The 27,216-nt window shown below is 36.5% G+C and overlaps 1 protein-coding gene across 5 annotated transcripts in view; it reads left to right on the top strand.

The window, feature by feature from the left end:
* The window catches only part of TCERG1 (transcription elongation regulator 1), a 37,743-nt gene that overhangs the window by 1,307 nt on the left and 9,220 nt on the right, over window positions 1–27,216 (top strand). The window contains exons 1-15 of one of the 5 annotated variants that reach the window (XM_026063305.1): window positions 92–211; window positions 766–991; window positions 4,885–5,037; window positions 5,275–5,542; window positions 8,203–8,445; window positions 12,300–12,362; window positions 13,690–13,890; window positions 15,775–15,890; window positions 17,065–17,153; window positions 19,198–19,358; window positions 20,208–20,274; window positions 21,340–21,475; window positions 22,457–22,546; window positions 23,340–23,458; window positions 25,625–25,775. In XM_026063305.1, the coding sequence (XP_025919090.1) occupies window positions 767–991; window positions 4,885–5,037; window positions 5,275–5,542; window positions 8,203–8,445; window positions 12,300–12,362; window positions 13,690–13,890; window positions 15,775–15,890; window positions 17,065–17,153; window positions 19,198–19,358; window positions 20,208–20,274; window positions 21,340–21,475; window positions 22,457–22,546; window positions 23,340–23,458; window positions 25,625–25,775 (2,082 nt within the window). In that variant the 5' untranslated portion in view covers window positions 92–211; window position 766. Of the gene's footprint in view, window positions 1–91; window positions 212–765; window positions 992–3,689; window positions 3,782–4,884; window positions 5,038–5,274; window positions 5,543–8,202; window positions 8,446–12,299; window positions 12,363–13,689; window positions 13,891–15,774; window positions 15,891–17,064; window positions 17,154–19,197; window positions 19,359–20,207; window positions 20,275–21,339; window positions 21,476–22,456; window positions 22,547–23,339; window positions 23,459–25,624; window positions 25,776–27,216 lie in introns of those variants that run through there. The other 4 variants (XM_026063308.1, XM_026063306.1, XM_026063307.1 and 1 more) reach the window with 4 other exon arrangements.

Here is a 27,216-nt window from a genome sequence, read left to right as displayed (position 1 = left end):
CGCAGCGCCAGCCCCGCGCGGCGCCGCCCGGGCCAGCGGGCGCAGGAGCTCCGGGCGCCCCGAGGTGCATGTGTGTTGCCGCTCACCTTCTGATAACCTTTGTTTTTTTCAATTTTGAGTCATCATGCCAACATTGGTATTGCACTGGCACTAAATGGTGGGCAAAATTGTTTTCCTGAGAGCAGCAGAGGAGCGTTTGTTGGTTCCAAAGGTGAACGCTTTTTCTATATCTACACTTAACCGAGCAACCTGTATAGCGGGCTGGGTGGCACAGCGGGTTCAGTGCGCTAGTTAGCCCTTCACTACCGCAGGTCAGAGTGCGCATCCTACCGCAGGTCACACCCGGAAGGGATGTAGGGAGTCCTGTCCACATCCTCGATAGGCGCTCGTTCCCGTTACAAAATAATTAAAACTCACAGCTGTCGCTCAAGAAGTCTAACATCTTCACGCAGATGGGAGTAGGAGTTGCAGGTCATATTCAAGGGGTGCTTCCCCAATGCCTGCCCGTCCTGATCGAAGATGTAGGTCACTCATTTTCACAAGCGAAATTTAACAGTTGAGGATTGATAGATTTGATTTTTGAAGGGGAATGAACTATTAGAGTAGCTGCACATTTAATTTTGTTTCTTAAAACTTGACATTTTTCCATGTTCTTTTGATTTTACTAGTTTTTTCCCCCCACTTTTCTTTTTGTAAGAATTGATCTATCATACAATTAAGCAGCAAGTGAAAATCAATTTTATTTCCTCTTGGCCTTATCCACAGAATGGCTCAGCAGCAAGCACTGAGATTTCGTGGCCCAGCTCCCCCACCAAATGCAGTCATGAGAGGCCCACCACCTCTCATGCGACCACCTCCACCTTTTGGTATGATGCGAGGTCCTCCACCACCACCTCGGCCCCCTTTTGGACGTCCTCCATTTGATCCGAACATGCCTCCAATGCCACCTCCAGGAGGGATTCCTCCACCAATGGGGCCTCCACACTTACAGGTAAATAATGTGTGGTTGGTCGGGTTGGGGTTTAGGGTTTTTTCTTGTTTGTTTTTGTGAATAGAAATAATAAGAGGAGAGCCTTTAAAATGGGTGAAAAAAAGAGCAGGACATGGTGAAAGCATAAGACTCTTGTGTGGTATCTTAAAGCTAATACATGCATGTGATGTGTGTACAAGCAACTTCTGCACAGTTCCTTGAGGCAATTTTAGATGACTCACTTATGTAGTTAGGATAAATTCATCAACAGAGGCTTTACTAAAACCCGAGTTCACGTTGGTGCCCTGTGGCCATCCAGAATGTGTAATTCGGCTATGCTCAGACTTCTGAACTCCAGAAGTTAGACAGATGAAGTACACGTCAGCCTTCTAGGATAATCTTAATATTCTGCCTTTAGCCCCATAGCGGTTTAATGATGAACAGGCATAAAGACTGACAGAGAACTGAACTGAACTGACTGACATTGAACTGAACTCCATTTGAGTTCCAGCATGAGCCACTCCTGTAATTGTTATCCTAATTTGTGGTTATTTTTGATCAACAAGGGATTGGTTAGATGGGCTAGTAGTAAATTTGAGAAAAGAAGCAAGTATATAATCAGTGATCAAGTATGTTTTGTGTCAGCACTGTGTTCTAAAGGTTTTGTCATTAGTAATCCACCAAAAATTGTCAACAGACTGGGGAAAAAAAATTTAATGTTTGAAAAAACTGAGAGTAGGCTTAGAGTTTGACTGGTTAGCTGCAGGTTGCCCTTGTGATATGCTGACAAATTTGCTCTAACAGAGGGTGAACGCCTTATCTTATGTTTGTTTGTTTGTTTGTTTGTTTTAACTTGGACTCTTCCTAGCATCTACAGGAATATTATGCTATCTGTTATGAGCCTTTTGGGCTCAAATAAGGTAGATTTCATGGTGATGTATGTTTAAGCTCTTTTGCCTACTTTTCAGAGACTTTGACGTTTTAAAAGATAAAACACATTTGTGAATAAGTAATATTTTACTTGAATAGTGTTTTGTAGGTGTGTCAGGGCAATGTAATTACTGTGTGGGACTTCAGGTGGGCCTATAAGTAAATAATACTACATGTTTCATAAATAATGGTTTAAATCCCCTATTTATGGTGGAACAGTGAAAATTTTAGTCTGAAATTTTTTTAAAATGTAGGGATATTGACAAGATGAAGAGAGAACATGCTGACATGGGTTATTTCACAGTATTTTAGGGCCTGCTTTGCATATGTTTTTTGGCAGCAGAGCTATAGGACCTTTTTTTTCCTCCACATTACTCTTGATCAGATAGGCTGACCATGTAGCTCTGCAGAGTTTTATATAAAATGGAGGGAGCAGTATGAGAAGAGGTGAAGAAGCCACTAGAGCAGGAAAAAAGATTAAACCAGACTCCACCTGAAATAAACTAACATCAAACTATAGCCTTGTTTTGTGTGCTATAGTCATCTCAAACACAAAATTTCAAGAAGAAACTAGTGCGTGTTTCCTCAGCAAATACAATGGTGTTTCCAAGTCTGCCAGTCTTGTGTGAGCTCACTCGGGCTCTCTGTGTACTCTTTAAAGATAAAGCCTATTGTTAGAACTTGGACTGCTCAGGGAGGTGTGAAGTAGCTATTCATTTTATTGAAACGTTCTCAGTCAAGCAAAAGTCTTATGGAACTGAAGACTGAAACAGTAAGGCTGAGGAATGTAAACAGCCCCACGCACCTCACTGAATATCAGCTTTTCCTTTGATTCAATACTAGGGGCCTTGTTCTATGGTATGGTTTCATGCTCAGTTTAAGTTGGTTTAAAATTATTTCCACCTGTGGTTCCTTCCTTTTGGTGCCTTCTGATCCCATTTTCCCAGTTGCTTGGATTTAACTTTCATGTGGCCACACGTTAACTTTAAAGCTCTGAAGCAATGGAGAGTGTCAGAACATGCCATGGAACCCGAACTGAGAGGGGAGACTAGACCCTTACTTTCTGACATTAGTGCCATTTCAAAAGTAATCTGAAGTTAATTTGAAGCCCATGCCTAGCTGCTGATGTCTCCTCGTTGTATGTGTTTGATGTCTATTTTAAATGTGCTTCAGCTCTCTGCTGTTGTGTCATTACTGTTTTATCATGCCATAGAGTAAGCATGTCTTCTGCAACTTTTTGCTGTACATGGAATCTATGCACTAAGCCTGACTAAATTTTTCATACCATTTCAGCATTGTGCTCTGCTTTGCACTGAACATGTTTGTTTTTAGCTTCTCACCCTGATTTTGGTACAATGGGAGAGATGATTTGAGAGGTGTTGTAGAAATGAAGAAGTAGGAGAGGGTATTCTTAGAGCAGAACTGAAGTGTATTTTGCATTCCCTGATGTACACCTGTGATCCCCTCCTTTGCTCCTAGGACTTCCCTTGAATGATCTAACCCTTTTTTTCCTGAAAGCAGTAACATCAGGCAAAAAGTGAGCTGTTCTGTATTCTTCTTCCAGATTGTAGAGCAGTAAAGGGAAAGATCATCTCATGGCCAGATGGAGGAGCTGTAGAGAAGAAACATCAAGAAAGGAATGAAAGGATGTAGATAGTTACCTTAATGGCTTTTCCTGTTTGTTTTTATTTCTGTCCATGTACTTTTGAGTTCCTTTATAATAGTATTTAACTAAAATCAGATTTGGTATGTGAATTTAAAGAGCACTTTAAAATATCACTCTTTACAGCAGAAATTTTGATCTCAGGGAAACTTCCAAAAGAAGCCCTTGCAAGTGCAGACAGAAACCAAGGACATGGCACGCACTGAAAACTACCAAGGGTAGGACTCAAATTCTCAGTGCATGGGTGCAGCTCAGGGTCAGTGTTCGCGGCATGTCACATTGAGCCACCCAATTTCTGTGACATTGGATTTCCTGCAAACATTCTAGCTTCAGCAGAGCCCTAGTCTTGCTGCATGTGTGCATTTCACTCTTAAGCCTGTCAGTTATGAGCATAGAGCTACAAGCTTTACTAGTGAACTGTTTTGGTATTGCCTTTGTGAAGCGGTAATCTTTTGAATCATAAATTAAATTAAATCTGGAGTGATAGAGATAATTAGGGCAATTGTGGGTGTGTGCAGAATAAGTTAGAAGAACCTGGTGGATTTTGTTGACAGCTGATTTTTTTTATTAGGCATGTATTCACTGTACTCGCTATACACAGCAGATTTCAGAACAGTCTGAATAAACAAGTAAAGTAATCAGAATCAGAATCACATCTTTAATCAGAAAGCAGGTGTTCAGGCTTATGTATAACAGTGGTGTGCAGGGCAATTTTGGATTTCTTCTGATGATGCAGTAATGAAAATGTAACTTGATATTTTTCGTGGTTTTTTTTTAATTTAGCACTAGTTAGAACTTTAATGGGTAATTGAGAAGTATAATGAATTGTAATGAAATCAACTGCTATGCTATACTAATAAATAGGATGCTTGCTTATAATTTCTTTTTTTGCTGGGAGGGTCATAGTGTAACTGTTCAGTGGTACTGCAAGAAATCATTTTGATTCACAGCTAGGGATGTCTGAGTGGCAGTTATTCAGGAACAGTTCTTCCATTCTTTCTCTTCCTTGCATTGGGATATTTTCTCTATTTTAGGGAGGGAGTTATTTCTCCCACCCCCTTCTTTTCGTGCCACTTTTTTTTCCGATGCTTTGCATTTATGTTAACACCTCAGATGTGAAATGCTTACTACAGCTGTTCTGCCATAGGTGGTGGCTTGTCAGGGAGTGCACTCTCTGAGCTGGTAACATCAGGTTGTTAAAGAAGCTCTCAAGACTGGTAGATTTAACCTTACAGTGGTTGTACTGTCTGTTGGTGCTGTAATAAAGGAAAACTCTGCTTGAAATTTGTATTACATTATTGTTATTATTATATGCCTTTAGAGACCACCATTTATGCCTCCTCCCATGGGTAGCATGCCACCACCTCCAGGTATGATGTTCCCTCCAGGAATGCCGCCTGTCACTGCCCCGGGGACACCAACAATGCCCCCAGCAGAAGAGATATGGGTAGAAAACAAAACTCCTGATGGCAAGGTAAGATTGTTACCAGAAACAACAAAGTGTAGTGGGTCTTTACTGCTGTTGTTAACATGTTGCTATATACAGCCTTGCACATGGGGGTTCTAGACTGTGTGTGGTAAAACCCTGTGTTTTTGTCTATCCTTTTATAAATATTACTTGATTAGTTTTAGAGTAGGGAGAACGAGATCATTTATAGATGCTCTCCCTGCAGATAAGGAGTTGTTTGACGGTGACATTTTTAAATTGTAGGTCTATTTCTATAATGCACGTACGCGTGAGTCAGCATGGACTAAGCCAGATGGAGTCAAAGTTATTCAGCAGTCGGAGTTGACACCAATGCTAGCTGCACAAGCCCAGGCTCAGGCGCAAGCCCAGGCTCAGGCACAAGCAGTAGGTGCCTCCACACCAACCACCAGTAGTCCCGCGTCTGCAGCATCTCCATCAACGTCCTCCAGTACTCAGTCCTCCACAACCTCTACCACGACCACAGCCACTTCAGTTTCACAGACAATTTCCAGTGAGTAACTGAGGGTTTCTCAGGCTTTGAGAGAGTGGGGAACAGGTGCTGCTTTGGGGGATTTACTGCAGCAAAAACTTAACATCCAGGAGGAAGTTGTTTCAACATAAAGTGGAGTATGAATTTGAAGTACTGTATTTAATCCAGAACTTTTTTTTCCTCTCTGAGCTACTTCTGGAGAGTAATGTTGTGTTCGAGAAGATAAGTCATTAGGTCACTATGCAACCCTTTTTCTTTAGGTCTTTTTATTTATTTTTTCTCCTCTCTGCTGTTACCACATCATCTCAAAGCTATTATGCATCCATTTCCTTGACTACAGTTAAAGCTAAACTTCTTAAAACAATATCGTACAAAAAATTAAATTGAGGCAGGGGTCATAGTTTTAGCAATTTCCTCTTTGTTTCCAGAATTGCATCTGTTGCTTTAAGAGGATGGATCTGTCATTGCTGCTCCTGGGCTGCATAAAATTGGTTGATTGTACAGTAGAGCTCCTTCTGATATGTCATTTTTTAATTTTTATTAGTCTGTCAGCTACRCCCCATAAGTTCCCATTTGGTAGAGCTGCACAAACAAAAAGGAAAAAGGTCCTTAGAACCCTTCTTGTTCACTGATGACCTTTGAGTAATAGCCTGAAGATTACTGCTGTTTACATGGGCTGAGCCTATGCTTTTAAGGGTCTTCCAGCAGAAGAAGCCTCAAGAGGACAGGAAACTGAATTTGTGCAGCATGCACATAGTACAGGTTTATGTATAATTTATACGTATAATATAAAGAGTATAATTTATATCATACTTACGTTGGCATACGTATGCTAACAAAGTGCAGGGCATCTATGTGGAGCTGTGTTTTATGTACTATAGATCTGTTTGCACATGAGTGTCACCAGCAAACAATGAGTAAAGTCACCTAGCATGGACAAGCGAGGTAAACTTGTTAAAGAACAGTTTGATTAGCRTTACTGTCTATGCGCAGGGTTTCTGAAGACACAAAATTTATGCTGGTCAGGAATTCCATTGTTTGACACTTCTGATTATTGTAATTGTACTGGCAAAAATGTGTACAGTGAGTCAGGCCAAAGGGTATGCAGAAGGTTAGCAGCCACTGAACTGTGCTAACTCCGGCGGTAGCATCTATTTGCTTCCCCTTGAATTGTTTCACCTTTTTCCTTTAGTAGGTGAGCCAACTCAAACTTAATTTACCATTTAACCCAAACTCTAGAGATCTGGGTGTGGAAGGGAGTCAAATTCAGGTAATCCTCAAGTTATGCCTTGAGTAAACACTGCAGTGTTCAGCTGCTTCATTGAAGTAAGGTGTAGTGTCATCACCCAGAGACTGTAACCATTTTGCGGAGTAGCAACAAGCAGATAGCAGGTGAATGTTAGGTTCTGGTCTGATGCAGACTTCTGAGATTCACTATAGTTGATCCTACTTCTGAAATATCACTTTATGCGTCTTCTGTGAAACACAAAATTTCCTTATATCAAACGCTGAAGCTATTCCACTTCTACCTGTTCTACCTGCTAAACTTTGTCTTTGCTTTCAAGAACTGTTACTGTTGGTGTCTGTGCCAAAGTGATAAAATTTTATCATTCAAAAAAATTCTACAGCACTCAGACTCAGCCAGTAAAAGACTGGGGCTTCTGGCTGAGCTTCAATCTTGTCTGATACTGATCTGATTTAGGCCTTAAAAAAAAAAAATCACATACTGACTGCCTGACTCTGTTTCCCTGAATTTTAGACTAAGCACATTACCTTTCCTAGAACAATAACACATCAAAAATTTTTATGTAAATTCCTTAATATCAGTATCTTAATGGGAACACAGCTGGTCATCATTAAATATTGAAGAAAACACACAGTATGCCAGAATATAATCTGCTCATAAGTTTTTTTTCTTGAAATTTAACTTGCTTTTTTACAACGATTACTCCTCCCCTCCATGAAACAGTGTAAATTTGCAAGTCTGGCCAATACATTTAATTGGTCAGGTCTCTAATTGCTATTTTCCAGTGTTTTGATATGCAGCCCTAGTCCCAGTTAAAAGCTGTTTTCAATCATGCTGCAAGGATTACTGGATTGAATGTTAATACTGTATTTTCCCACTGGGAGGCACTGAAGACCAATAAAGTTCTTGCAGCTTCTTTTTCCTTGCTTAGTTATACAGATATTTTTATTGACATTTTCCATTCTTGGATCACAACTTCATGAGCATTGTTCCAGATAGACTATTGTCATGCACATGCTGCTGTCATTATGCTTGTTTAAAAAAACAGAGCCTTTATTCATTCAACATAATTTTTTTTTTTTCCATTTGAAGCTCTCTGAATGTTCCCTTTCTACTTTTCTGAACAGGGATACAGAGTAGAATTTCATTTATTTGCTGAACAGGCTATATTCGTCCTTTGGTATACTTTTGCAACTGCTATAGAGGCTTGCTAGGTGTAAAGAGTGGCACAAGGTAAAAACTGAAAACAGCTTTCTTTGTAAATATTCAGTGTTACAGAGAAGGCGAAGGGTTTTTCTGTCCAAGAGTTTCCTGTTGATTATATCTAAGCATATCTGCTTATGTGACATCTGTTGGGAAACAGAGAGCCAGTATGTTTGCAGCAAATATATTGTAGTATCTAAGATACAAGGTGTTCTTTGTGTTTTTTTATCAGCACCTACCACACAAGACCAGACCCCAAGTTCGGGTGTTTCAGTTGCCACACCATCAGTCAGTGTTTCAACCTCTGCTCCTTCTGCTACACCTGTGCAGACTGTACCCCAGCCAGTCCCACAGACATTGCCTCCTGCAGTTCCTCATGCAGTACCTCAACCAACTGCAGCAATTCCTGCTTTTCCACCAGTAATGGTACCTCCATTTCGTGTCCCCCTTCCTGGCATGCCTATTCCACTTCCAGGTAAATTGGCGAACTGTAATTGTCTTGTCCACTACATGTCCATGTTGTCAATTTGTTTGCACTCATGTGTCCACYGTGTATGGAACTTGCCTGAATCCTCTCCACTTAGAATATTTTTTGAAAGAATTCAGGGTTAGCAGACAAACTTTTTAATTAACAATGAACGTGATTTTTTTTGACTTCTATTTCTTTGAGATACACAGTAGAAAATAGCTACATTTGAACATGTAAAACTTTTTTTGTGGGGGGGAGTGATAGGAAAAACATAACTACTGAACTGAAAACGTCTTCATTTCATCAAATGTGTCTATCTTGTCATCCTATACAAAAAAAGTGAGCTTCTGGACAAAATCCATAAGCGGCTCTGAGAATGTTATAGCACTGTATTTTACCAATTGCAATATGGCTTTAATTTTTTTACTTGCTTGAATTTAGACCTTCAGTCCTATGCATGAATATTTATTAGGATAGAGATTTTAGCCAGAAGAAATTAGAAGAAAATAATATATTTACAAGCAGGAAACATGACCGTTCAAGTGCATTACCCTTGATGTCAGATGTTTCCGGTTCTCTTGTTTTGCAACTATCAAGTATGGTGCTGAATGATGATGTAAAGAGTTGAGGCTTAACCTGGGGATGGTAATGAAGGCATTCAAGATGCTAGGGTATAAATTACAGGTTTTGGATGCAAAGACCGTTGTGAAGAAATCTTAGACAGATGGCAGCCCCTTGATGCCTGGGTTAATCATATTTTCCTAAATTTTTATTAAAAAAAACTATTTAGATGTGGAAGGAAGTAGTTTTAGGCTGGCAAAATTTTGGACTCTGCTGCTGTTTGAAAACACTGAAGAGGTCTTTAAGGGCACTGTGCTTAAATGCTGTGTTTGTTTGCATGGATACAGTTCAATTCCTGTTCTAGTATAAAAATATCTTTTTCAGTGTCCAGTAGCGTTTTCCATTGCAAAAAAAGATTTGAGACTGCAGTTGTAATTAGATACAACATAGTTTCTGATTAAGAATTACAAAGAAGCAGCTCTGAGCAACACCCTCATATGTTTTTGCCTCTTCGTACCAGCTGAGAGAGATGACTTCTTTTCTGCTGTCCTTTTACACATTATCCAGTACATACGAAGGGAGGCCTTTGCCTTTCATTGAATCGGTTGGATGAAGACTAATCCTTTAGACCACTTCTTATATCCTTTTTGATAAAGGATATATAAGCATCAAAGTAGTTAAAATGGATATTAGTTTTACTAATTGGTTGTAACCATATGTGGAATAAAGATCATTTGTGTTGAGACAGACTTTTGGATAGTTTTTAAAATAACTAGGTATTTTAAAATAACAGTGATTACTTTAATCTGTAATTTGCTTGAAAAGGAAACCACAGTGTAGTAATCATTGCTTTAAGACAAAAAAAAGATATTATTCTGAGCATAATATTTGAGGCTGTACTGAAAATGGATAAATGATGCAGGGAAAATTCTGATGTCTGTATATTTTTTGAGGTTTGAGAGAACAATAAAAATGGTTAAGTTCAAAAGGTGGGCAGCTGAATGTTGTTAACTGCAATTCCTAACCTTGCCAGCAAAGGATCAGTGTAGCATGATAGGATCTTGCACACCTTTGAAGGATATAATCATCTACTGAAGTGTGAACTGTCAGGTAAAATGTGAATAATCAAAACAGTAAGGAGATGAGTGTAAGCTCTCAGTCAAAAAAATACCAAATTTCTCCTAAAGTGAGTACTGGAATATAGAAGGGAAGACACAGGAACAACATCTGTCTTCTCCTTAAACTCATTTTTGAAAACATGATTCTTTCACAACTTTCCTGCTAACAAGTCTTGGATCTGGCCTCTTCTGTTTTTATGCCAAGCTAAGCCTTTTGGGCTGAACCATAATACATAGGAAGGACTCCAAGCATCAAAGAACATGCTTTCTCTAATGAGTCTAATTTGTTATTTTCCTTGAGTACAGAATAAAATCAGTCTACTTCTTTCCACTAAATTTGGCTTAAGTTGATTGTAATGGTTTACAAGCACCATAAAAGAAAAGGAAACTTTTAAAATGCTTTAAAGTGACAAAAAAAACCTAATAAGGAGAGAATTAAAATGATTTCATGACATTTGAATGACAGATGGATTCAAAAAGGCCTACCAAGTTATAATCTATAGGTGTTTGGGGCTTTCAGCAATATATATAAAGTCAGACAGATCACTTTCAAGTTACAGAGTTGACGAATTCCATTGACAAGTGATTTCAAAGTTAATGTGTGTTATATTATAGTAAGATGGAGCAGTGGAAGAGTTGATTAGTGATACCTAGTAATCTCAGATCTTAAAAAGTAAGTCTGCTTTCTCTTAATTCATATGTTACAAGTTAGCTTTATGTTTGGAAATGAACTTGGCAGAGGAAACAACTTTTTGGGGTATTTGCAAAGTCTTATCTGCGCTACAGTATCTCCAATTTCAGTGATCCCGCAGATGGCATTATTTATACTGACCCAGTTTTAAGACATGCTGTAACTTCCTTAACAAAACGAATTTTCACATTCATTTTCAAGTACATGACATGAAAACCCCTAACAAATTTAGACAGTCACTGTTTGAGTCAATGCTTTTGTGTCGATTCATACATTTTTATAAAGCTAATTTTGCATTCTTTCATTAAAATTATTAGTAAAGCACATTAAAATTCTATCTTCTCACAAACTTTTTTTAAAATAAATTGGCAGTATTTTTAATGTTTGCCATACTAGATTTCTAATGAAGAAAAATAGAAATTACTTTGGTTATAAGAACAGGGGTTTAATTTCACTTCGTGCTGGAGGATTTCCCACCCTGGATGATGGAAATGAAATAATTTAGCATGGGGAGTATGTGTGTTTCCAAGTGTTTAAACTGAACTAACATAAAGAAAAAATTCACAGTTTCCTTCCACCCCCTAAAATGAAGTTTTGGGGAATACGCTCCCCCTACCTACTACTGCCTAATTTCCTACTCAATTTTTCATCTAACTGAAGAGGATTAGATGCTTCCCCCTTTGTGGCCTTTCTATGTTGTTTCTTAATGAGCTGGAGAGCAGAGCAGTGCATGATGCTACCTTTTTGAGGGCTAATTATGCTACTTTTAGAGCATTTCCAGCTCATGGCATTCTGGGTAGTGAGAAATGAAGAAAATGTTTGCTGCCACTGACCTAGTGCAGCTTTGTGTACCTCTGTTTGCAGCTTCATTGCTTTCTTTTATTTTTTTCCCTTCTTTCAGTTCTAGCCTTTCCTTAATGACCCTCATCACCTCAACTTTTTCCCTGGGTTGAACTTGGCTTTCACCCACCACTCCTTGCTAGTCTGACCAATTTAAATCTGTCCTTTCACTCTTACGGCTACTTTCTCAATGCAGCAACAGACTGAAAAGAGCAAAGACTGCTAGTTTCTCTTTGTTGCTGCTGCTCTAATGGATCTGTCTGAGCAAATGCTGTCAATAGAAGACAGCACTGTTAGCAGAGTCTTTTCCTGTGCTACTTCCCTGCAGGAGGGCTGAGTTCCCCCTTGAATGAACTTAAACCCCTGAGCCTTTATTCAAATCTTTTTCCTTTTCCCCCCCCCCAATAAATACTAAACAGCTGGTTTAATGCAGGCAGAAACTATTGCAGCAGCTTAAAACTAGTTTTATATTTGATCTGGCATATGATATTGGAGCAAAAAATATTTACGTTTTCTTGCCGGTGAGCTTTCTCTTTGCCAGTTGAAAGTGGCATTCCAAATTGTAGCAGGAAATCTGTAACATCCAGACTCCCAGTGGTAGCTGACATACAATGGCAGCTTTCCAACATGCTTGCTTATCCATTTTGCAGGTGTAGCAATGATGCAAATAGTCAGCTGCCCGTATGTAAAGACAGTCGCTACCACCAAGACCGGTAATTTTCAAAACCATCTTAGTTCGTTTTGTCTGTAAGTTGGCATGGTAGTGAATGTTGTTGTTTCTTTTATTTATTTATTTGCTTCCCCAAATGAATGACTCTATATACTTTATTTTCAAAACCAGTATAAATGCAAATATCGTATTTGGCCAGGAAATAACTTTCCAAATTAACTGTTAGTGTTAGCTTATATAATACAAAAAAAATCCAGTACAGTTTTCTGTAATCATTGAGTTCTGTAATAATTGTGAATCTCCTCATGCCCATACTTCTTAGTTATGATTTTCTTGTGTGTGGATTTTTGTTTTTCCTACTTCCACATGTATAGTGACATGACTGTGCTCGCATGTTGGTGTGCGTGTATGTGTGTCGTAGTATTAATTTTCATTTTTAAAATCGTACATTTTAAAAAAAGCCATTTACTGAAATGATTTTATTACAATGCATATTGTATACTTTTTTGCTTATTTAAAAAGGTAAACTTTTTGATGTAAATGTTAAAAGCTCAAAATTGTGATCTTGTGATGCTAGTCCTATTTATTAGAAAGCCAATTTGTTTTTCTAGAAGTTATCGCTCAGTATGTTCAGTATATCCATTTCATTGGGATGACTAGGGAAATAATCATGTAGCATTCTAGCTTTTTTATCACTGGATATTTACTTGCTATTTTGCTTTAGGGCGTGAAATAAAATGTGCTTTGCAATCGGTCTTCACTACTAAACAAAAACATGATGCAATCTGAAATAATATCGTTTCCCATCAGTTTTATCCAAGGCACTGAATTAATGTTAACTTTTTTTTTTAAGCCAGGATTTAAGATTTTTGAGGGAATTTTGCTCCATATTATATTGTATGGCTACTTCAAGCCAATGTGTGCTTTTTTTTTTTTTTTTTAAGAGCATTAGGATTCTTTTTTAAAATGACAGGGTGATTAAACAGTAGAGTAGATTGTTTTTAAAATAATTACTTGCTATGGAGAACTAATAGAGATTTTTTTTTAAATATAATACTTAAAGACTTAAGTATTAAAAAATAGTCTAAAAACCAGCAAGCTTTGTGCTGTGCAGAATTACACACTACTCCTAAATTAAAAGCTGTCTAATTTGTCTGGTAATATGGGCACTACTGATTGTAAAACACGAGAAGGATCTTTAGTAACAGTGAATTCCTTTCCAATTCCATTTTAAAAACAAACTTTATTTGTATAAGTTGATTATTTGTAAACGAAGTCATTAAAGAGGTAGGTTGTGCTGCTTAGGTACTTCCCTGTCACTTACTGGAGTTTTGTCTGTCTGTTTGTTTCTTGTCTGTTTGCTTGTACAGGTGTCTTGCCAGGAATGGCCCCTCCCATTGTACCTATGATCCATCCTCAGGTTGCTATTGCTGCCTCACCTGCTACCTTGGCTGGAGCAACGGCAGTCTCCGAGTGGACAGAGTACAAAACAGCAGATGGAAAGACTTATTATTATAACAATAGGACTTTAGAGTCAACATGGGAAAAACCCCAAGAACTGAAAGAAAAAGGTGCATTTGTTTTTTATTTTGTTTGTTTGGATTTTTTTGAGCATATCTATATACTAGGTAAAATTACTTAAATGATTGATTAACGGTTGCGTTTGAAAGTGTGGACAAGAATTATTCTAATGCTTTTTCTCCCTTAAGCATATTTTGATATCCTGATAATAAGTATCCATTTGAATTGATTATGAGTCTGAAAGTTATAGCTTCTTTGTTTCCCACTATATGATAAGTGTATTTGGTTCTAGAGTTGCTTCCAAAAGCTGTAATACTTAAATAAATGCATGTGTTTCCTCTCCAGTAGAAAGTAGATACTTATACTCACATGCTTGAGAAGATCTCAATTGCAGAAGGATAGAAAGTGGGGAAAAAAATGCAATTCTTTTAAAAACCTCTGTAAACCAAGAAAGAATGAAGATCTTTGAAATCCTAAAGTTTAGATCTTGAAAAGCTAAGTGTATAACAGCTTTGGAATATGAGAAAAAGTAAATTGACACCCCCAAAAATTATATTCTGTGAATTGTTTATTTGAATCCATGTTATATCCATGGGTATTATTACTTTGATCAGAAATTGTTCTTGTTTCAGAAATGAGAGTAAAGGGGGAAAAGTTCTGTGAGTTTTATTCTGTTTATAAAATCTTTTAGGAAAACAAATCCAGTCAGACCCAAGTAGTTCTTCCTTTCATTGTCCGCTGAATTTTTCATCAATTACAAGAAATCTTACTTTAGACGTATTCGAAACATGTATACAGTTAGCTATTTTAAATGGTGGATTCCCATCCTTCTAATAATTCTGATTTAAATAATAGGTTTTTTTTTTTTTTTACTGAAGTGAAAGCCTCTGAGATAGGAAATACCAGTTTTGCTGAGTAAAGAAGTATTTTTTTTTACATTATATAAAATCTTTTTTTTTGGAAAATGGGTACAGAGCAATCCTCAGTTTATTCTCCATGAATTTTCTCTGACTTTTTGTCAACAGTGTTTGAAATCTGAAGGTGATCTTCAGTTTTGCACCCAAATTAATTTCTAGAAAATGTCTCTTAGGGGTTTTGGAATCCTTACACAAATCTAACTCTGGCTATACTTATTATTAACTGCTTTTTGCATTGCTTGAGTTAATTTAATTCTTCTCATTTTTTTTCTTACCACTTGGTACCTGATTTAAAAACTTTTAGCTTAATCTAGAGCAATTCAAAAAACATAGTTTTCTAAACATTCATCTCATAGACTTTTTTATAGTCACGTACTTGTTTCCAGTAAGAGATGTCAGTTCAGTTGATTATCTGACCATAAGTTTTAACAAAAGTTATTTATAAAAGACAATTTGAAGTCAAAGGAAATTTCTGGCACTGTGATGTGGAAGAGCTGCTGTCAATGGTACATACATGATAAAGCAGTTGGCAACATAGTTGAAGCACTCTAGGCATCTTTTCTTCCCTTTTTCCATATATATTGAGTGTGTTTCCAGTTAAGCATCGTTTTTGCATGATGTATTTAAAAAGAAAAAGTATTTTTAATTTCCTTGCCAAAACCCCAGTATCTCTTATTGAAACTTAGAGTTTTAAGATTTTTATTTCAATATTTAAAGGTTAACGTTGTTAACCTAAGTGGTTTTCAGCTATTTCTATTGATACACTTTAGCAAGCTCTTTAATAGGCTGCCTTACAAGATTTCCATTTCCAAACTGAGTAATCCTACCACAGGAGATTATCTGGTCTTTATAAACAGACATTGTAAAGCCAAGAAGGATGGAAAGTGGTGGGAAAAAAGTTGTGCTTTTGCTGTTGTGCTTGTAAAATCATACTGATTAGAAACAAATCTGATATGGTTCAATAATCATTTGAATTATTTCAGGCATAATACTAAGGAAAATTATTTCTTTATATAGAAAAAATGGAAGAGAAGATTAAAGAGCCGATTAAAGAACCTACGGAGGAGCCTTTACCAATGGAGACAGAAGAAGAAGAGCCAAAAGAAGAACCTATAAAAGAACTTATAAAGGAGGTAAAAGACCTTGCAACCAAATAGTCAGTATCGCCATTTTGAATCCTACATCCTACAGGTGTGGATGCATCTGTAGACCAGGCATATTGACAGGAGACCATGGTTAGTAATTTGAGTTCTTAAATTCCTGGGGTGATTTTGAAAGCCTTCCTTTTTGGCCTCATAGCTTTTATATATTTTTTATTACTTTTTTTTTTTTTAAACTTAAGAAAAAATCAGCTTTAAAAGAAAAATACAGAGCATGCGAGTTAAGTTATGGAGTTCATAAGGACACAGAAGAATAGTTGGCTAGTTACATAAATGTAATGTTCTCTCACTAACCTTAACATGTTCCAAGAAATTAAACTTGTCCTGAATGTTTGAAATACTAAAATAGATAGAATTTTTATTTCTTTATTTTCAACAATTTTCAAGCAAAACTTATACTTTCTCCATGTGGTACAGCTAGTAAGTTTAGTTTGTTAGGAACACGCATCCTAGAAAATATCTGCAGTGCTACAGCACATTTTTGAGCTCTTAACATTGCAGTAAACAAACGAAACCTTTTTTTTAATAAGTTATTCTGTCATGCTGAGAAAGCATAGTTCTTGAAGATGCTAAAGTGTTTGAATGAAAATAATTTTTATGCTGTTTTCTGTGAACTTCAATGTAGATTAGTAAGCAAAAATGCAGTATTCAGTTGCTGGGTCTTTTTATTACCACTTTGCTGTGTTTACTTTTGAGGTAGTTGCTGTTTCTTTTGTTATCTTGCTTGCTTTTTTCCTGTTACAAAGGTTATTGCATACTTTTGACTGTTTCATACTCCATATCTCATTTTCAAGTAAATGAATTTTTAGAATAAAAAAAAAATTGTGGAAAAACTACACTATTATCCCTGCATTTAGGCCTTGTTTGAAGGATTCATGTACATCTAGGAAGGCATTTAAATAAGGTTCTGTTGAAGTCAAAATTAAGCAAACACTTGGAGGTTTTCTGAATTGAGGTTTTAAATTACTGTCTGTGATGAAATTCCAGTGCTGCTCTTTTAAGTGTGGATGAAGTATAATTGTGAGCTGCTTATTAGCACTGTTTCAAAATACATTTGCTTGTTTAAAGCAAATTTGTTACTTTATAATAAACTAAAAATTGGCCAATTGTCATTGCCTGAATCCTGGAACTTCTTTTTTTCCTCGAGGAACCGAAAGAGGAAGAAATGACTGAAGAAGAAAAAGCAGCTCAGAAAGCCAAACCTGTTGCAACCACTCCTATTCCAGGAACCCCTTGGTAGGTTATGATTTTCCCCAGGGCCTGAGGAATTGAAACATAATTTCATGTTGCCACAAGGAAAGTCTTTGGATAGTCAGAAAAAGTGATAGTGTATGCATATCCTGTTCTTGTTACACTTCTGTCTCAAATGAGTTATGTTGGATTTCTTCAGCCAGCACTGTTGGCACTGCACTAGTACTTGTGATGTTGAGTGGTGTGTGTTGTATAGTCTCTTTCAACCCCATACTAACTGCAGTACTGTGAGATATGTTGTCAGACTGATTGTGTGTCCCAGCCTCCTTCATCTGCTACTGATTTCTCCTTGTCTGGTATGACATACTGGCCAAAAATAATCTTGAACTTCTGTCCTTAAGCCTTGGGAAAGGAATAGGCCCATAATCTTCTCCCCCTGTGGGATCGCTACTCATAAACAGCCCATGGTGTATGATGTCTTGAAGAGGTTACCCTTTCTGTAATATATGTAAATAATCTTTGTGTGATTGGGTGACCACAATAAAGATCTTAATGATAAGGGTGGGGCAGAGGCGGGGCGTTGGGTTTGTTTTGTTTTCGTTTATCCAGTTCAACCATGATATTTTGGGGAGATTGAAGAGGTCAGGTACACTTTATCCCAAAATCTAATTCAGCTGTCTAAAACATATGTCTTTCTAGAGAAGAATTCTRTCACATCTTGTGATAAAAAAGCATTTGTAAAATCAAATTTGAAATCTGATAGGCAGAGAAAAACAATAATTCAGTATTTCTTGTGGAGAGTAGAAATATCTGGTAGTTGTGCATTAAGTACAAGCTGGATCTGTTCATGACCATAATGCTTTTATTCAATAGCAAGTGATCTTGTCAGAAAAAAAAATCAATTCCTTTCTCAAATGGAGTTGCAGTGTATTTTCTCTACATAAGTTAAAAACTACGGTTTATGGTCAATCCAAACACAGTTTAAATATAGACAGTTTGTCCCCACCAAACTTCTGTGGCACTAGACTCCTCTAACCTCTTGTTTTCATAGATTTTCCTTTTGTAATATTTCACGTTGCTCTCTACTGCTGTTCATAGTTCTCTGAAACAGCACCTGCACAATGAAAATGTACTTGCCATTGAATGTTCTCTCTTATCCAGGAGAGTTGTTGTAGTCAGTATTCACATGAAAGTATTTTAAGGTTTGGTTTTTTTGATATATTTTTCTATTGTTTGGGAAAAATCTTAGTAACATCAGAAATATTAGAATTGGGGGACAGTTTATTTATTAGTTTATAAGTAAACTAATACTATATCTTTGCATATGTAGAACATTACTTTCCAGTGCCCAGCATGGGAAAAGTCTGTGTCAGCCTTCCCTCCCAATAACTTTGTTTGAATTTACTGAAATGTGATGGAAAGATGCATATTGACATGTTCTGTCCAAATGGTCACTAGGAGAGAAGCATGCAAACTAGGATCCACTCCTCCCTCCCCTGTTTTCTTTCCTCCACCCCAATACCATGTGGTAAAGACTTCTGTACTGTTTATGTTGGTGCTAATTGAACAAGCAGCATGTTAATAGGCAGCTAGTCATTATACGTGTAGTTTAGACTGAGTTTTCATGCCTCCAGGCCATGATTCATGGATCCAGAAAGGAAGACTGGGATATTTCAGAAAGGAGAGGTGGGAGTACTGTGAACATGCAGGCATGTTGTACACAATATATTTAAGAAAAAAAAAAAAAGGAAAGAAAAAATACAGGTTTTGGTGATTCAGCAGCTTATGAAACAACTTGTTTCAGTCCATGCTGCAGAAGCTGGTTTCAGGCTTCAGTTGAAGGTTCAAACCATTCATGACTTTATGGAATATTCAGTTCTGCCAAGCTGCAGTAGTCTTTGTATAATGTCTACTTACAGTTCTTTCTGTAGATGCACATTCAGTGACTTACGAAAGAAATCTAGATTCCCAATATTGGCATTTTTTGTGTTACTCTTACAGATGTCAATCTTTGCATGTGGTAACAGGTATAGAAAAAAAATAAAGACAAAACTAAACAAGATTTCCTGTCTGCCTGTTAAATTTCTAGGTGTGTGGTATGGACTGGTGATGAGCGTGTTTTCTTCTACAACCCTACCACTCGTCTTTCTATGTGGGACCGACCAGATGACCTAATTGGAAGAGCTGATGTGGACAAAATTATTCAAGAACCTCCTCACAAAAAAGGAATGGAAGAAGGAAAAAAATTTAGTAAGAGCAATATTATTGCCTTCTTAAATAAATCTGAATATAATTTATTATTTATTTTATGTTGATTTCTAAAACTAGTAACATTTAAAAACATGAGAAAACTGCAAGTCAATATTGAAAATATATGTAGCTTTGGAATTTGGCTTGGCTACATTAAGAAAGCTGGTGACAATGCAGATTTATAGACTGCTTAGGAAAAACACTGTTAGAACAATGTAGATACTAATAAGTTTAATGAAAAATATGCACTTAAAAATGTCAACAGGCTTAAAAAAAACAGTTTTTACTGAGAGGGAAAAGAGACTTTGTTTTATGAGCAAGAGGAATTATATTTTGGGGCCAGAAAGGATCTAATCATGAGGTATGAATGGGCACTTACAGAAGAGGATTTAATTTTCAGAACATCAACTGGAATACAGTTTCAAATGATCTCTATTTTTGGCTGTTCTTAAGAGGCTGCTGAGAATAAGACCTTTTTCTGGCATGATTTCTAATAAATGATCCTGGGATGACATAGGCTTGTTAGCTGGAGGAGAGCAAAGTGTAAGTAGGTAATTGGAAGATTCAAATGTGCTTCATTAGGACATTTAGGCCGACGGAGCTTTTTCTTGGAAATAAGAGGTCAGTGTTTGTCATTTTAAATACAAAGCTGGCTACAAGTCCTTTAGTCCTGCCACCAAATTCTGGTAGTATTTTTCTGAAAGTGACTGAAGAACATGTGTCATCCTTCGTTAGAATGCATTAATACTGCAAGCTGTCTATCCTCTGTTTTTGCAGGAGGCTTCAGATGTAAGTTACAAACTTGTCATAAAGCTAAAATCTGAAATACTAATGAAATCTATTTTACAGTTAGAGAAGAGCATGAATCTACAGAAGAAGCAAATGAAGATGAACCTATTAAAATTAAAAAGCGCAAGTAAGTTTGATTTTTTTTCAATACTGAGTGGTCTGTGTAAACTAATTTTTCGTTGGAGCAGTGCCTGTACTATTGTGTTCAGCAGGGTAATAACAGGAACAAGATTGGTGAACTCATTTGTCACCTTTCTGCTATTTTACATTAGCAGCTGAAGTATTTTATATTCTTTCAGGAGGATTGAAATTCATATATAGAAGAAATAGCATCACCTTTGGAAATCATTAGAAATCGAAATAAGTAGCAGAAGTTATCGGTTCACCTCAAGGAATGTTTTGAGTGTGGTTTACCTTAAATAGTTTCCTTATGATGCTTGTTGTTTGTTTAGTTCTGTCAACAAGATCTTGTTGGATATTTTCCTATCAATTATTCTGTAAAAGACTCGAGCTTACTCTGTTATAAAGGATTATGAATTTTGTTTAGTTCTTTTGGTATGTATTGCCTATTGAAAGTGATATGCAACACTTCACTGAGTTACTTAAACCCACTCTTTTAAAAAGTAGATTTACTATTTTGTTTGTTACTGTGTATCTTTAGGTGTGATTATGAAGTTGTTTGCAGTTAGGACTTTGGGAGTTTGTGTTTGGGGCTAAGCATGTTCACTCTTAGTAAATGTACATTAACAAACAACGCTTTTTTTCAGAAATGCTTTGATAAAAAAATATATATTGTGTTCTGGCATTTCCTGCTGTGATGATTGTTCTCAATTTGAGCTAACTTCGTAGTCATGGCCTTTTGACAGGGCCTCATGGTTTTAAACAGGAGATAAGACAATAAGTGCAAGTAATGTATAATCCATTGCATATCTGACAAGATCTTTGAATACAACAGAATGTTAGGTTTTTTGACTCATTTGTTGGCACTGAAGTTATTGAGAATACTTTTAATAGCTGTTTGAGCTGTTTCAGTTTGAAAATGTTACTATGCAAGAAATGGTTTTTATGATTTATAAGCTTTCACTTCTGAATTAATCTAATACATCCATTCTGTTTTGATGTAGTTCAATTTCTAACCTTCAGGGTAGACATATGGCTTCTCAAGTTATATTGTATGTTTAATTTTTTCCAGGAAAGATGATAACAAAGATATTGATTCAGAGAAGGAGGCTGCTATGGAAGCTGAAATTAAAGCAGCTCGAGAGAGAGCCATTGTCCCTCTGGAGGCTCGGATGAAACAGTTCAAGGACATGCTTCTAGAAAGAGGGGTCAGAGAAAGAAGTGTGTGTGTGTGTGTGTGTATGTGAGAGAGAGAGGTTCAGGTAGAGGTCTTAATTCTTGGCTAATTCAGAACCTGTAGTACTTTATGCAAGGAAAACAATTTCATCCTTCTTCTAATTAGTGAATGAATTTTGTAACAAAATTCCATATTTCAAAAAAGGTTACAATTATAGCATAAATTTGATTTCTAAATAATTGAAATTAAACAGTATCAAGACAGATTTTTTAACCTTTTTTTTTTTTCTCAAGTAAATACTCAGTTGAAAATAAATTGGAACTGGACACAACTAATGTTTTTGAAAATGTTCTCATGTGAGAGAAGCAGTAAGCTTCACTGTAGTCTGTGCATTTTTATGAGAATATTCTTAAACAGGAGACTGTGTTTAGTTAACTGAATTTGAAGTCTGCTTGATACCTGCTTTGAATTGGGCTATTAGAGCATAAATCTATATAATAACTGTGAAAAATGACAGTGATTCCAGCTACCTGTACAGCTTTTATTTGGTTTCAAATTAACTGGATTTTGTGGGATAGTTTTAATAAAGCTTATTTAAGATGAGTTTGAGCATGTTTCAATCCAGTGATTTGTTTCATAGCGGAATTGTTGTTTAAGCTTGTAACATTTAGAAAAGGCATAGAGTAGGCATGGGATATAAGAACACAGAATTTCAAGGCTTTCTTCTGATGTAGTGATTTTTTTTTTTTAATGTCACACAGTGGTAGCTATTTTAATGAGAGTAATTAGGTGTGTGTTACTATTCAGAAATTTTCAGAGCCAATTAGTGTTGCAGCTTGCTATGCCAGCTTCCCACTGCTCATCATCTATTAGGGATAAAAACTTAAGAATAAGTTTGTCTCCTTTTTCATCAGATGTCCTGTAGTTTTTAAGCAAGACTGCACAACTTCTGTATATTTAAGGAAAGTTAATAATCAGTCAAAAATCTGTCTTTTTCTTTTTTTAATTAAAGGTCTCTGCTTTTTCAACATGGGAGAAAGAGCTACACAAGATAGTTTTTGATCCTCGTTACTTACTTCTCAATCCTAAAGAAAGAAAACAGGTAAAGAAGTCAAATTCACTTCCCTTCTAGACAGAGCTACTACAGGCTTTACTAAAATCCTCAGTCCAGTAATTTTTTCCTGTTAATCTTCTTAAGTGATGAGTGTTGCAAGGGATTTTTGATTTGGGCTATGATTAGGGTTATGGTTAGGGTTTGTCTGGAAATAGAAAAATCCAGCAAGAAGAGAAATGAGTTGGTAGTTTTTATTTTTGTTTTTATTTTTCCAACTGTTGAAAGATCTGATATTTTAACATAGTGAAGATTATATGCATGCAGAGAGCTCACAAAAACTTGATGAAATGGGGATAATCTCCAGTATCCTGAAAACATTAGCATAATGAATAATTTGTCTATTTTAAAAAAAGACTACTGGAAAATAAAAAACATAGAGCACACATTGTTATTGCTAAGTAAATTCTCACTCTAGAAGCCTTTTTTGTCATACGGCTGTAGGGAAACGGGGAACTTCAGGCATACAGGAAGTGTCTGCTTTCCTAAACATATGACCCAGAAAAATGTTAACATCATGTGAATGTGTAAGAAATTTCTTTATGGGTCTCAGATTACGTTCTTAGGTGTGGTATGCCATACGTTCAGGAGAATAAAGGAATTTGCATATTGAAATATAAGGAGTTCCCTAACTCTGCTTCCTACCTTGTCTATGTCTATATCTGTAGTGGGAGAAAGGGAAATAGGAGAAAAAGAAAGAAATGGGATTTTTCTCTCTCCTTTCCTAGAGCTTATGTGGCTTCAGGCTTGTATTTTTATGTCAAAGTGACTGGTGTTTCTGTAGGTGTTTGATCAGTATGTGAAAACCAGAGCAGAAGAGGAGCGCAAGGAAAAGAAAAACAAAATAATGCAGGCCAAGGAGGATTTCAAGAAAATGATGGAAGAAGCAAAGATTAATCCAAGGTAGGAGCTTCTTTCTCATTCATATACATTAACTTTATTAGAACAAAGTATGTTGGATGGTATTAGGTAGATTAACCCTCCAATTCTTACCTCTTTCAAAACTGCCAAGGAAGAGGAAAAAAAAGAAAAGTGATTAGATGTCACTGAAATCTCCCTTTGCCTGCTTCTACTTACCTAACCCATAAAACAATAGAACTTTCAATTTGTTATGTTTTATGTATTTTAAGTCATTTTGAATAAATCCCCAGCATGTTGTCTGTATTGTGAGAAAGGCCTCATGTGCCACTGCAAGGTTTCTTTTATAACCCTGCTTCTCCTTAAGAATATTACTAGTCTGTGAGAAATAGTCAGGGGTTGGGTTCTTCATAACAAAATACCAGTTTGTGGGCCTTGGGGGCATTTTTCTGGTTAAAGAGTATGTTGATGATAATATTACAGAATGTTCTGGTTACTTTAATATACAAATTATTACATGCCTTTCACATCCAGGTGTACATGCAGTGATAATAGCATAGTAATGACAGTAAATTTATTAACATTCTAGATTTTATTGCTAGAATTGTTTGTTTCACAGCTTTCTTGCATGCAGTTCATGAAATATGTTCTTATGTTACCAGAGGAGCTCTAAAGCATTCTCTTTCAGCATCTCTTGGCTTACCAGGTGTGAACTGTTTAATGGTGAAATAACAGCTCCTTTGGTTTGCTTCAGCTTAATTTTTTCAGTGGCATATGTTGGAAATCAGGTGGAATCCAGTGTTTTGCTAACCTTTAAATGACTTTAAATCTGTTTAATAACTTTATTTAATACACCTGTCTGCTCATTTAATGAGGGTAGATTTTTTGAGGGTAGTAATTTTGACAGTTGTAGTCTGAGAAGAATGGAGGCATGGAGATGTTTTAAGAAAATTTAGATCAATGATAAGTTTAACATATCATTCAGAGACTAACACTGACTATTCTGTTATCTTGCCAGTTAAGGAAACTAAAGCTATCTCCAGTGTGTCATATTGGGACTAATTATTATCTAATTAAGGGGGGAGGAGAAGGGCAAGAGAGTTCCAGCTGAAAGACCGTCTTGTTTAATCCTATCCTTTGTCTTCTGGTTTCAGTGTTTGTCTAAAGATATTGCTGTACTTCTGTGAGTGTCAGACTACTTTTTTTAAATCATCTATCCCAGTCCAACATGCTCAAGAGTTTGTGTTCCACTTTACTTAAACAGCTCTTGTTCTTCAAGAAGCTGTACGTTCACTTTCTGATCTTTTTGAATAAGCTACCAAATTCTCTTCTTGTTTCAATTTATCCTACAGCAACGGTAGGCTGGATTTTCCAAGTCTAATTATTTCCATGCTGTGATGAAAACATTCGTATGATTACAAGTGTGTCTCTATTCCTGGGGCTGGATTTGCATCAAAGCTTGGAAAAAACACAGTAGTGGGGAGGGAGGGTTGGTTGGGGTTTTGTTTGTTTGTTTGTTTTGAGGTAAGTGGCAGAACTGTATCTACTGCACATCTGAGATTGGAATCTGGTCCAGGAGGTGAGAGACCTGGTCAGGAAAATGCTACAGGTATAATAGGTTGAAAGCCTGGTACTGCTGCTTCTGTGCATAGTGTTAAAATATTTYAACTCCTTGTGTTTTAAGATTAGGCTATACAATGTTCACTGTAGGAGAAAATTCCATTCAGTAAGTGTTCTATCTTGGCTAACACCAAAATGATCATTTTCTTGGTGCGCTCTTAGCGTGGTTTGGCTGCAAGAGAATGCATGTAAAATTTTAGATTTCACAGCTGTGAAATACCTGGACACGCTGGTGGCTGAACTTCTAGCCCACAAGAAAATTTTTGTAGACTGTTGAGTTTGTTCACTGCTTCTCCTTGGTTGTATTGTAATCTCTTATCCTAAAGCTGCACGTTCTGCAGATGGCTATGAAAAAAACTGTAAGTCTCTAACAATAATTTTCATATGTCTGCCTAAACCTGACTCTCTTCTATAGTTCATTGATCGAGCGTCTCTATACTGAGAACACAGGGTGGATTTTTTGTTGTTTTGTTTTGTTTTTTTCCAATTGTTCTCTGGCACATATTTTAGCAGAAGCAATGTTTCTCTGCTGAACCTGCTTCCCAGCAAAGACAGCTCTGCCAAATTAGTTCACTTGCCATTTTGTTGCAGAACTACTTTTAGTGAATTTGCAGCCAAGCATGCTAAAGACTCGAGATTCAAGGCAATTGAAAAGATGAAAGATCGAGAGGCCTTGTTTAATGAGTTTATCACAGCGGCAAGAAAGAAGGAAAAAGAAGATTCGAAGACCAGAGGTGAGAAGGTAAGGTGATTTTTAGTTCCAGCAGTGTGAATGGTGTGAGCCTGAGTGAAACGGGACAAAGCCAGTGCTTCGTTTCCATGTGCCTTTCCTTTCCATAAAGGTTTTACAACATAAATGCTTCACAGATTTTTCTTTGGTCTTTCTAAACTAATGATTTTAAGTTTGCAGGTATGCTGGCCAGCTGTTAGAGTATATAGAATTGAAGTTACTTAAATTTGTGAAACTGAGTTTACTTAAATAATTGATTTTAATATAGTCTTTATAAGCAAGCAAGCTTGTATTCTTAACTGGAATGATGACTTTTTTGTTTTTTGAAAAAGTGATGATATTTTGACACGTTAAAAGGAAAATGGTACTTGTCTTGTGTGGCTGGAAAACCCAGAACTGGCCATTACTTCTCTGTTCTCTCAATGGAGGCAGTGAAATCTCAAAATTCTCTATGAGCTGCTCCATTTAAATTTCAAGCAGCTTCCATATCTTCTCTTTCCATCTAAAAGTTAGCACTTTAGTGACTTTCTAATCTTTCAGTAAACATATCCTATGTATAAACTGCTGCTTATTAGAATTAAAGGTCAGCTATTAAAGATTAATGAATTCCAAATGTCATTTGACCATACTGTCAATAGTAGGGAGCAAGCTTTCACCAGTGGGGAAGCAGACTACTATGGAGGTGGCATCAAATAATGTTACCATCAAAATGTGCAGCCATTTACTTAAATGTCCCTGTGTGTTGTGCGAATGGAGAAAATAACCTCTAAAGCGTAATCATTTTTGACATTTTAAAGTCTGCAATATTTATTCTGTAGTAAAAAGATAATGTAAATTTCACTTACTAACAATCCTTACAGAAGAGAAAAATGCTGAATAGCATGCTAGATTTGGGAACAACTCAGTTATTGAGCAAGTTTTGCAAAATTTTTTTTTTTTTTTTTGAAACTAGGTGCTCTGGTCTTCTAACTTGATTCTGTATTCTCAAATCTTTTTTTTAAATTTTGGCTTATTGCTGATATATTCAATAAATGATTGTGCTTTACAGAGGAGAATTGGTTTGCTTGAAAACTAACTAGACTTTTACATACTGTTTGAATTACAAATATGGAATTTTAAAGCATTCTTGCAGATTAAAAATAGTCTAGTTGAATGTAAATACTGGTTTTATTTTGTTATTGCATGATTTTTCTAAAGTTGAAAAGTTAAGAGAGATTGTGTTTGTTTGCTTTTGAAATAATGTTTTTTCTCCAAAAGCCTTTTATAACCATTTTATGTATTCTGTTTTATAACAAGTGGATAGACTTTACAGTTATGTGCTGTGCGGCCTGTCAATCAGTTCAGTCTGACAGCTGTCAATCACTGACACGCAAATATTATGGGATTCCCTAGTGAGGAAAGAATTGGTATCTCTGTGTGGTGACTTTAGCCTCCCGCAGTTCCGGTACTTTAC

This window comes from Apteryx rowi, unplaced genomic scaffold, assembly GCF_003343035.1.
Source record: "Apteryx rowi isolate R43461 unplaced genomic scaffold, aptRow1 scaffold_2, whole genome shotgun sequence".
NCBI lineage: Eukaryota > Metazoa > Chordata > Aves > Apterygiformes > Apterygidae > Apteryx > Apteryx rowi.
Note: the sequence above shows the minus strand (reverse complement) of the source record. Positions and strands in the feature narration are given on the sequence as shown.